The sequence below is a fragment of the Littorina saxatilis genome, linkage group LG9, assembly GCF_037325665.1.
Source record: "Littorina saxatilis isolate snail1 linkage group LG9, US_GU_Lsax_2.0, whole genome shotgun sequence".
Classification (NCBI taxonomy): Eukaryota; Metazoa; Mollusca; class Gastropoda; order Littorinimorpha; family Littorinidae; genus Littorina; species Littorina saxatilis.
Window position 1 is genome coordinate 1,311,583 of NC_090253.1, and position 12,771 is coordinate 1,324,353.

Sequence of the window (12,771 nt, forward strand, 5' to 3'; positions counted from 1 at the left end):
GTGTTCCCTGAAAACAGCCACACAATAAATACATGTGTGTTCCCTGAAAACAGCCACACAATAAATACATGTGTGTTCCCTGTAAACAGCCACACAATAAATACATGTGTGTTCCCTGAAAACAGCCACACAATAAATACATGTGTGTTCCCTGAAAACAGCCACACAATAAATACATGTGTGTTCCCTGAAAACAGCCACACAATAAATACATGTGTGTTCCCTGAAAACAGCCACACAATAAATACATGTGTGTTCCCTGAAAACAGCCACACAATAAATACATGTGTGTTCCCTGTAAACAGCCACACAATAAATACATGTGTGTTCCCTGAAAACAGCCACACAATAAATACATGTGTGTTCCCTGAAAACAGCCACACAATAAATACATGTGTGTTCCCTGAAAACAGCCACACAATAAATACATGTGTGTTCCCTGAAAACAGCCACACAATAAATACATGTGTGTTCCCTGAAAACAGCCACACAATAAATACATGTGTGTTCCCTGTAAACAGCCACACAATAAATACATGTGTGTTCCCTGAAAACAGCCACACAATAAATACATGTGTGTTCCCTGTAAACAGCCACACAATAAATACATGTGTGTTCCCTGTAAACAGCCACACAATAAATACATGTGTGTTCCCTGAAAACAGCCACACAATAAATACATGTGTGTTCCCTGAAAACAGCCACACAATAAATACATGTGTGTTCCCTGAAAACAGCCACACAATAAATACATGTGTGTTCCCTGAAAACAGCCACACAATAAATACATGTGTGTTCCCTGAAAACAGCCACACAATAAATACATGTGTGTTCCCTGAAAACAGCCACACAATAAATACATGTGTGTTCCCTGAAAACAGCCACACAATAAATACATGTGTGTTCCCTGAAAACAGCCACACAATAAATACATGTGTGTTCCCTGAAAACAGCCACACAATAAATACATGTGTGTTCCCTGAAAACAGCCACACAATAAATACATGTGTGTTCCCTGAAAACAGCCACACAATAAATACATGTGTGTTCCCTGAAAACAGCCACACAATAAATACATGTGTGTTCCCTGAAAACAGCCACACAATAAATACATGTGTGTTCCCTGAAAACAGCCACACAATAAATACATGTGTGTTCCCTGAAAACAGCCACACAATAAATACATGTGTGTTCCCTGAAAACAGCCACACAATAAATACATGTGTGTTCCCTGTAAACAGCCACACAATAAATACATGTGTGTTCCCTGAAAACAGCCACACAATAAATACATGTGTGTTCCCTGAAAACAGCCACACAATAAATACATGTGTGTTCCCTGAAAACAGCCACACAATAAATACATGTGTGTTCCCTGAAAACAGCCACACAATAAATACATGTGTGTTCCCTGAAAACAGCCACACAATAAATACATGTGTGTTCCCTGAAAACAGCCACACAATAAATACATGTGTGTTCCCTGAAAACAGCCACACAATAAATACATGTGTGTTCCCTGAAAACAGCCACACAATAAATACATGTGTGTTCCCTGAAAACAGCCACACAATAAATACATGTGTGTTCCCTGAATACAGCCACACAATAAATACATGTGTGTTCCCTGAAAACAGCCACACAATAAATACATGTGTGTTCCCTGAAAACAGCCACAAAATAAATACATGTGTGTTCCCTGAAAACAGCCACACAATAAATACATGTGTGTTCCCTGAAAACAGCCACACAATAAATACATGTGTGTTCCCTGAAAACAGCCACACAATAAATACATGTGTGTTCCCTGAAAACAGCCACACAATAAATACATGTGTGTTCCCTGAAAACAGCCACACAATAAATACATGTGTGTTCCCTGTAAACAGCCACACAATAAATACATGTGTGTTCCCTGAAAACAGCCACACAATAAATACATGTGTGTTCCCTGTAAACAGCCACACAATAAATACATGTGTGTTCCCTGTAAACAGCCACACAATAAATACATGTGTGTTCCCTGTAAACAGCCACACAATAAATACATGTGTGTTCCCTGAAAACAGCCACACAATAAATACATGTGTGTTCCCTGTAAACAGCCACACAATAAATACATGTGTGTTCCCTGTAAACAGCCACACAATAAATACATGTGTGTTCCCTGAAAACAGCCACACAATAAATACATGTGTGTTCCCTGAAAACAGCCACACAATAAATACATGTGTGTTCCCTGAAAACAGCCACACAATAAATACATGTGTGTTCCCTGAAAACAGCCACACAATAAATACATGTGTGTTCCCTGAAAACAGCCACACAATAAATACATGTGTGTTCCCTGAAAACAGCCACACAATAAATACATGTGTGTTCCCTGAAAACAGCCACACAATAAATACATGTGTGTTCCCTGAAAACAGCCACACAATAAATACATGTGTGTTCCCTGAAAACAGCCACACAATAAATACATGTGTGTTCCCTGAAAACAGCCACACAATAAATACATGTGTGTTCCCTGAAAACAGCCACACAATAAATACATGTGTGTTCCCTGAAAACAGCCACACAATAAATACATGTGTGTTCCCTGAAAACAGCCACACAATAAATACATGTGTGTTCCCTGAAAACAGCCACACAATAAATACATGTGTGTTCCCTGAAAACAGCCACACAATAAATACATGTGTGTTCCCTGAAAACAGCCACACAATAAATACATGTGTGTTCCCTGAAAACAGCCACACAATAAATACATGTGTGTTCCCTGTAAACAGCCACACAATAAATACATGTGTGTTCCCTGAAAACAGCCACACAATAAATACATGTGTGTTCCCTGTAAACAGCCACACAATAAATACATGTGTGTTCCCTGTAAACAGCCACACAATAAATACATGTGTGTTCCCTGTAAACAGCCACACAATAAATACATGTGTGTTCCCTGAAAACAGCCACACAATAAATACATGTGTGTTCCCTGTAAACAGCCACACAATAAATACATGTGTGTTCCCTGTAAACAGCCACACAATAAATACATGTGTGTTCCCTGAAAACAGCCACACAATAAATACATGTGTGTTCCCTGAAAACAGCCACACAATAAATACATGTGTGTTCCCTGAAAACAGCCACACAATAAATACATGTGTGTTCCCTGAAAACAGCCACACAATAAATACATGTGTGTTCCCTGAAAACAGCCACACAATAAATACATGTGTGTTCCCTGAAAACAGCCACACAATAAATACATGTGTGTTCCCTGAAAACAGCCACACAATAAATACATGTGTGTTCCCTGAAAACAGCCACACAATAAATACATGTGTGTTCCCTGAAAACAGCCACACAATAAATACATGTGTGTTCCCTGAAAACAGCCACACAATAAATACATGTGTGTTCCCTGAAAACAGCCACACAATAAATACATGTGTGTTCCCTGAAAACAGCCACACAATAAATACATGTGTGTTCCCTGAAAACAGCCACACAATAAATACATGTGTGTTCCCTGAAAACAGCCACACAATAAATACATGTGTGTTCCCTGAAAACAGCCACAAAATAAATACATGTGTGTTCCCTGAAAACAGCCACACAATAAATACATGTGTGTTCCCTGAAAACAGCCACACAATAAATACATGTGTGTTCCCTGAAAACAGCCACAAAATAAATACATGTGTGTTCCCTGAAAACAGCCACAAAATAAATACATGTGTGTTCCCTGAAAACAGCCACAAAATAAATACATGTGTGTTCCCTGAAAACAGCCACAAAATAATTACATGTGTGTTCCCTGAAAACAGCCACACAATAAATACATGTGTGTTCCCTGAAAACAGCCACACAATAAATACATGTGTGTTCCCTGAAAACAGCCACACAATAAATACATGTGTGTTCCCTGAAAACAGCCACACAATAAATACATGTGTGTTCCCTGTAAACAGCCACACAATAAATACATGTGTGTTCCCTGAAAACAGCCACACAATAAATACATGTGTGTTCCCTGAAAACAGCCACACAATAAATACATGTGTGTTCCCTGAAAACAGCCACAAAATAAAAACATGTGTGTTCCCTGAAAACAGCCACACAATAAATACATGTGTGTTCCCTGAAAACAGCCACACAATAAATACATGTGTGTTCCCTGAAAACAGCCACACAATAAATACATGTGTGTTCCCTGAAAACAGCCACACAATAAATACATGTGTGTTCCCTGAAAACAGCCACACAATAAATACATGTGTGTTCCCTGAAAACAGCCACACAATAAATACATGTGTGTTCCCTGAAAACAGCCACACAATAAATACATGTGTGTTCCCTGAATACAGCCACACAATAAATACATGTGTGTTCCCTGAAAACAGCCACACAATAAATACATGTGTGTTCCCTGAAAACAGCCACAAAATAAATACATGTGTGTTCCCTCCACAAAATAAATACATGTGTGTTCCCTGAAAACAGCCACACAATAAATACATGTGTGTTCCCTGAAAACAGCCACACAATAAATAAATGTGTGTTCCCTGAAAACAGCCACACAATAAATACATGTGTGTTCCCTGAAAACAGCCACACAATAAATACATGTGTGTTCCCTGAAAACAGCCACACAATAAATACATGTGTGTTCCCTGAAAACAGCCACACAATAAATACATGTGTGTTCCCTGTAAACAGCCACACAATAAATACATGTGTGTTCCCTGAAAACAGCCACACAATAAATACATGTGTGTTCCCTGAAAACAGCCACACAATAAATACATGTGTGTTCCCTGAAAACAGCCACACAATAAATACATGTGTGTTCCCTGAAAACAGCCACACAATAAATACATGTGTGTTCCCTGAAAACAGCCACACAATAAATACATGTGTGTTCCCTGAAAACAGCCACACAATAAATACATGTGTGTTCCCTGAAAACAGCCACACAATAAATACATGTGTGTTCCCTGAAAACAGCCACAAAATAAATACATGTGTGTTCCCTGAAAACAGCCACAAAATAAATACATGTGTGTTCCCTGAAAACAGCCACAAAATAAATACATGTGTGTTCCCTGAAAACAGCCACAAAATAAATACATGTGTGTTCCCTGAAAACAGCCACAAAATAAATACATGTGTGTTCCCTGTAAATCAGTTCTAACTGACTGTTTCTAACTTCAAATGATCAACAGCTATGGTACACAAACATCTGTCTTCGCTGTTCATAACGATTAAAGGTTCAAAAGAAAGGAGTATAACCACAGGCCTGAGTCACTAGCGAGGAGTGCATGTGTCTGAATTAAGCACATGGACAAGGCCAGTCACTAGCGAGGAGTGCATGTGTCTGAAGCACATGGACAAGGCCAGTCACTAGCGAGGAGTGCATGTGTCTGAAGCACATGGACAAGGCCAGTCACTAGCGAGGAGTGCATGTGTCTGAAGCACATGGACAAGGCCAGTCACTAGCGAGGAGTGCATGTGTCTGAAGCACACGGACAAGGCCAGTCACTAGCGAGGAGTGCATGTGTCTGAAGCACACGGACAAGGCCAGTCACTAGCGAGGAGTGCATGTGTCTGAAGCACACGGACAAGGCCAGTCACTAGCGAGGAGTGCATGTGTCTGAAGCACACGGACAAGGCCAGTCACTAGCGAGGAGTGCATGTGTCTGAAGCACATGGACAAGGCCAGTCACTAGCGAGGAGTGCATGTGTCTGAAGCACATGGACAAGGCCAGTCACTAGCGAGGAGTGCATGTGTCTGAAGCACATGGACAAGGCCAGTCACTAGCGAGGAGTGCATGTGTCTGAAGCACATGGACAAGGCCAGTCACTAGCGAGGAGTGCATGTGTCTGAAGCACATGGACAAGGCCAGTCACTAGCGAGGAGTGCATGTGTCTGAAGCACATGGACAAGGCCAGTCACTAGCGAGGAGTGCATGTGTCTGAAGCACATGGACAAGGCCAGTCACTAGCGAGGAGTGCATGTGTCTGAAGCACATGGACAAGGCCAGTCACTAGCGAGGAGTGCATGTGTCTGAAGCATGGGCTGGGTGGCCGAGTGGTAACGCACTTGCGCTCGGAAGCGAGAGGTTGCGTGTTCGACCCTGGGTCAGGCCGCAATTTTCTCCCCCCTTTCCTAACCTAGGTGGTGGGTTCAAGTGCTAGTCTTTCGGATGAGACGAAAAACCGAGGTCCCTTCGTGTACACTACATTGGGGTGTGCACGTTAAAGATCCCACGATTGACAAAAGGGTCTTTCCTGGCAAAATTGTATAGGCATAGATAAAAATGTCCACCAAATACCCGTTTGACTTGGAATAAAGGCCGTGAAAGGTGAATGCTCGCCTAATAGGCTACTGAGCTTTACTGGCCGATGTGAATGCGTTATATATATATTGTGTGTAAAAAATGTCTGTTTGTCTGTCTGTCTGTAAAAAATTCCATTTCAAACGGCAGAAATTAATATGTAAGCGCCTAGGGCTATATCTAGATTAGGCGCACAAAAATGATCACAATAATAATAATAATAATAATAATAATAAGCACATGGACAAGGCCAGTCACTAGCGAGGAGTGCATGTGTCTGAAGCACATGGACAAGGCCAGTCACTAGCGAGGAGTGCATGTGTCTGAAGCACATGGACAAGGCCAGTCACTAGCGAGGAGTGCATGTGTCTGAAGCACATGGACAAGGCCAGTCACTAGCGAGGAGTGCATGTGTCTGAAGCACATGGACAAGGCCAGTCACTAGCGAGGAGTGCATGTGTCTGAAGCATGGGCTGGGTGGCCGAGTGGTAACGCACTTGCGCTCGGAAGCGAGAGGTTGCGTGTTCGACCCTGGGTCAGGCCGCAATTTTCTCCCCCCTTTCCTAACCTAGGTGGTGGGTTCAAGTGCTAGTCTTTCGGATGAGACGAAAAACCGAGGTCCCTTCGTGTACACTACATTGGGGTGTGCACGTTAAAGATCCCACGATTGACAAAAGGGTCTTTCCTGGCAAAATTGTATAGGCATAGATAAAAATGTCCACCAAATACCCGTTTGACTTGGAATAAAGGCCGTGAAAGGTGAATGCTCGCCTAATAGGCTACTGAGCTTTACTGGCCGATGTGAATGCGTTATATATATATTGTGTGTAAAAAATGTCTGTTTGTCTGTCTGTCTGTAAAAAATTCCATTTCAAACGGCAGAAATTAATATGTAAGCGCCTAGGGCTATATCTAGATTAGGCGCACAAAAATGATCACAATAATAATAATAATAATAATAATAATAAGCACATGGACAAGGCCAGTCACTAGCGAGGAGTGCATGTGTCTGAAGCACATGGACAAGGCCAGTCACTAGCGAGGAGTGCATGTGTCTGAAGCACATGGACAGGCCGGTCACTAGCGAGGAGTGCATGTGTCTGAAGCACATGGACAAGGAGCACATGTTGATTATGTGTCTCACTTAAAGCAACCAGGGTATTCACTCTTTCACACAGCAACCAGGGTATTCACTCTTTCACACAGCAACCAGGGTATTCACTCTTTCACACAGCAACCAGGGTATTCACTCTTTCACACAGCAACCAGGGTATTCACTCTTTCACACAGCAACCAGGGTATTCACTCTTTCACACAGCAACCAGGGTATTCACTCTTTCACACAGCAACCAGGGTATTCACTCTTTCACACAGCAACCAGGGTATTCACTCTTTCACACAGCAACCAGGGTATTCACTCTTTCACACAGCAACCAGGGTATTCACTCTTTCACACAACACATACAAACCCGGAAGAGTTATTTCCAGAATTCCTCTATTGTCACCCTGCTGGTAATCCTATTATGCTGTTTTAATCCTTTCAAGGATGATTGGGTTAAACTCAAATAACAAGGGAAAACAAAACAATGTTCATCATGTGTGGGGGTTCCTTTTCATCAGAGAGATCTAACACTGAACAGTTACCACTGTGTAATCAATTTGCATCCATTAATCAAGTTACAACTCACCTCATCTGGTTCCTCCATACAGGAACTCTGAATCTTAGGCACACTCTGCAACGAACAATAGAGAAGTCTAGAAAAGGCTTTTTTTCAGAACGTGTATCAGGCGTACATGTAACAAAATCAAATCTAGCTTTTACATCACGCATTTGCTAAGTACTACATGTCATGTTAGCTAGCCAATGGTGCAGAAGATGAATGCCTGACTGTCTGCCATTAGATCGCCTGCTATGCGTTGCAGTTCCAGGTGTGGTGAATCTATATACCAAGTTTCCAGTAAGTGAACGGGTGACATCATAGCTACATGTACAGGTACACATCTTGGTTACACATAGTGCTTCTAGACCTCTGTAATGACAGTTTTGTAAGTAGATACTGTACCTTGAACACCAGAGAAACCAAGCTACAAAACTGACAATCTCAGAAATGTTTAGAAACGTTCACTCTTTGAGGCCAACAAGAGGCCAACAAGAGGCCAACAAGAGGCCAACAAGAGGTCAACAAGAGGTCAACAAGAGGCCAACAAGAGACCAACAAGAGGCCAACAAGAGACCAACAAGAGGCCAACAAGAGACCAACAAGAGACCAACAAGAGGCCAACAAGAGGCCAACAAGAGGCCAACAAGAGGCCAACAAGAGACCAACAAGAGACCAACAAGAGGCCAACAAGAGACCAACAAGAGACCAACAAGAGGCCAACAAGAGGCCAACAAGAGGCCAACAAGAGACCAACAAGAGGCCAACAAGAGACCAACAAGAGACCAACAAGAGGCCAACAAGAGGCCAACAAGAGGCCAACAAGAGGCCAACAAAAGGGTGTTAAAGGGGGGGAGACTTCAACTTTCAAAACAAAGATGCGTTTTGAACCGAAATCCAAAAAAGTAACATCCAAATCCTAGCATTAAGTATCAAACACAGATACCTATACGCTGATCAAGAACACGTCCAGAAGAAAATGACTTTCTGTCTACACAGCATTCTGCTAATTTAGACATGGCCTCCTGACAACTCATTGCCAGTGTTGTTCCAAGACACAGAGGACAATAGGTCAGTTCCATCTGGAATCAAAATACAAATAGTTATAGGTCAAAATGACCTTGCCAGAAGAAAAAAGACTGTGTCAAAAAACATTCTGCGCGTCAAAACTATCGGACATTCGACCGACCTTGAATCAGAACAATTGCGCTAGATAAAAAAAGTATGCGTAAATGACCAAAGTCAGAGGCATATGAACAACACTGCAATTACTTCTGGATACTAACTAAATACAGTGGTACCTCTGTATAACGACTTTGAAAATGTAACCGAAATTCGGTCGTTATATGGAGGGGTCGTAACATGGAGGATTGTTTTGCTATGTCCGGGTCCGTCAATGATCCGGAATGACATTGGCGTTTTGATTGATGCCGCCCACAACGTAATGTTCTTTCCTTAAACGATTATAGTAACCTGTTTTCTATTCAATTAATTACCCACACAGTTTTCTTGCTTGTTTAATGAAGCCCCGTAACTACTCGTGGGTTAAGGTTTGAAATAAACAAACTGAGGTCGAACGAAAGCATGCGGTCCCAAAACATGCACATCGATGTCGATACCAGCTACTAATCATAGTCATACGATACCCAGCAACTATTTGGTTAAAAACAAAGAAAAGTGTCCGTAACGCAAGGAACAAAACGAATAAGAACCGCGGCAGTGTGTTGAAACTGATGTAAAATTGTAGCCAAAAGCGTCAGTTTTCACGATGAAACTTGACTCGCTCATTCAAGGGACAACTGCATTACGGACTGTCCACAGAGATGAGTAATTTAGGACACTCCACTGCTCACCTTCAAACTTCACTGACGGGATTCTGAGGAGAATTTATTGATTCAAACACGCGTGGTTGTATATCGCGTCATTCAGTCACGGATCGGGGAAAACCAAGAACAGTTCCAGATTTCAAAACCCACGTTCGTCGGCCGCCATTGTTAGCTAGACCAAAAATGTTTACACGCCCTTTGCATACGTACATCGCAAAATTTCATGACGTCACCACAACTTTTGGTTTTGGTTCGATGTTCGGATTACTTTCATAACGTTTCTGTAACTTTGCATGTTTAAAAGGTAGGAGTTCCTGCACAGTTCTTTGCAAAATGACCAGACATCTTGCGAATGACCTTTATCTATTCAAAATAAAGTAATGAACAGAAACGAAAAACCATGGCTTCAGCTGTTTGCGTGCCGAAGTGATCTTCTACACGGACAGGATTTCAGCACGTGTTTGTGTCCGTTTCGCTTACTCACTCGACTGGAGATAAACCAAACCCGTGATAATTTTGGGAAAAGTCGTTATAAGTCCACGTATGGACGGTCGTATGTCGTATTAGAGAGGGGGACGTAATATAGAGGTGAGAAATACTAAGACAAAGAAGGAAAAATATCCGTCAGAGAAAAGTCGGTCGTAATATTGAGGGACCCGTAAAAGAGAGGGGTCGTAAAGGGAGGTACCACTGTAAAGGGAGGTACCACTGTAAAGGGAGGTACCACTGTAAAGGGAGGTACCACTGTAAAGGGAGGTACCACTGTAAAGGGAGGTACCACTGTAAAGGGAGGTACCACTGTAAAGGGAGGTACCACTGTACTGTACAAGAGATGTGCAAAGAGTACTCACTGGGCTGAGCGTGTCGCTGTCACACGTGTACTCTGCTGATGACTGGGGGTCCCAGTCTATTTCGATGTTTGTCTGAAATCAACACACTCTCTGTCAAGCAGGCACGCTAAACACATCATAATAATCGGGATTTGCATTTGTATTTCTGACCAAGCTATGACAGTTCACACAGATAGAGACAGTAGTCATTCTTCAAGACTAAACCGACTCATCTAACCGGTATGACTGATCAAGCAGGCACGCTAACAAAATATGATATTTGTATTTTGCATCAAAATTTGACATTTGACACTGTAGTTTGCATCAAAATTTGACATTTGACACTGATTGACAGTTATATTGGTTCTACATACGAGACTAAACTGACTAACATACATGTACCTGGTAAACTCAGGCTGATCTGCCCAAAACTAGCTGACTGATCTACAAATAAAACTGATTTGAACTTTTACCCGTTAAACTGATTGATTTAATGAGTTGTTGACGGATTTACTTGGTAAACTGACTGATCTACCCAGTAAACTGACTGATCTACCCGGTAAACTGCCAGATCTATACCCGGTAAACTGAGTCACTGATCTACCCTGTAAACTGACTGATCTACCCTGTAAACTGACTGATCTACCCAATAAACTGAATGATCTACCCAATAAACTGACTGATCTACCCAATAAACTGACTGATCTACCCAATAAACTGAATGATCTACCCAATAAACTGACTGATCTACCCAATAAACTGACTGATCTACCCTGTAAACTGACTGATCTACCCAATAAACTGACTGATCTACCCCATAAACTGACTGATCTACCCCATAAACTGACTGATCTACCCAATAAACTGACTGATCTACCCCATAAACTGACTGATCTACCCCATAAACTCAACTCAACTCAAATTTATTAATCCATATGGAAATTATGTTGTAACAATACTCATTTCCAATCAAAAGAATAAGAATGCATACTAAACACAGTCTCACTAACGCAAACAGTCATCCGTCAAGTCAAGTCTGCCAACTCACAACTCACTCACACAACAACAGCAACAGCAATACAATTTAACAAAAACCATAATTCCAATAACAAAAAGACGTCCAAGAGTCCACCTCCACATCCACGCACACACAAGGTTTACAAAGCACCACATGTCGACTAGAACACCGCACATTTGGGCTACGGTAATACAGTTACTAAAAATACATACTTTACAGATAACCCAGCAACAGAGTACAGTAATAATTATGACAGAGAAACATGATAGAGGCCTCTAACATGTGATTGGTTGAAAGCATGGATAGCTCTGGGAACAAAAGAATTGCGGAAGCGTGACGTTCTAGCAACCATAGCCCTCAGTCTACCACTCCTGTCAATGCGTCGAGAGTCAAATTCAGGTTTCAGTGGGTGTGTCTCGTCAGCCAAAATTGAGGTCAGTCGGTCAGTCAGTCGTCTCTGGCAAACTGATTCAATGGTCTCTTGTTTCCTGCCTACAACAGATCCAGCCTTCTTGACTAGCTTTTCTAGCCTGTCACTATCCTGTTTACTAAGGTTACCCCCCCAGCACACACATGCATATGTCAACACGCTACCAACAGTGGACAGATAGAACATTTGCAGGATGTCATTACGAACAGAGAACGATCTAAGCTTCCTTAGACAGTACATGCACGTGTGCGCTTTCTTCAAGATTTGGTCAGTGTTGGCATGCCAAGACAGCTTGTTGTCTGATCTACCCCATAAACTAACTGATCTACCCCATAAACTGACTGATCTACCCGGTAAACTGACTGATCTACCCAATAAACTGACTGATCTACCCCATAAACTGACTGATCTACCCCATAAACTGACTGATCTACCCCATAAACTGACTGATCTACCCAATAAACTGACTGATCTACCCAGTAAACTGACTAATCTACCCGGTAAACTGCCAGATCTATACCCGGTAAACTGCCAGATCTACCCTGTAAACTGACTGATCTACCCAATAAACTGACTGATCTACCCCATAAACTGACTGATCTACCCCATAAACTGACTGATCTACCCGGTAAACTGACTGATCTACCCAATAAACTGACTGATCT

The 12,771-nt window shown here is 41.9% G+C and overlaps 1 protein-coding gene and 1 long non-coding RNA gene across 4 annotated transcripts in view; one reads left to right on the plus strand and one right to left on the minus strand.

Moving 5' to 3' along the window:
• The window catches only part of LOC138975055 (uncharacterized), a 379,618-nt gene that overhangs the window by 132,424 nt on the left and 234,423 nt on the right, over window positions 1–12,771 (plus strand). The window lies entirely within an intron of this gene.
• The window catches only part of LOC138977337 (uncharacterized), a 39,015-nt gene that overhangs the window by 16,075 nt on the left and 10,169 nt on the right, over window positions 1–12,771 (minus strand). For all 3 annotated transcript variants that reach the window (XM_070350237.1, XM_070350238.1, XM_070350239.1), the window contains exons 3-4: window positions 10,680–10,751; window positions 8,033–8,077 (exon numbers count right to left, since the gene is read on the minus strand). In XM_070350237.1, coding sequence (XP_070206338.1) covers window positions 8,033–8,077; window positions 10,680–10,751 — 117 coding nt within the window. The remainder of the gene's footprint in view (window positions 1–8,032; window positions 8,078–10,679; window positions 10,752–12,771) is intronic.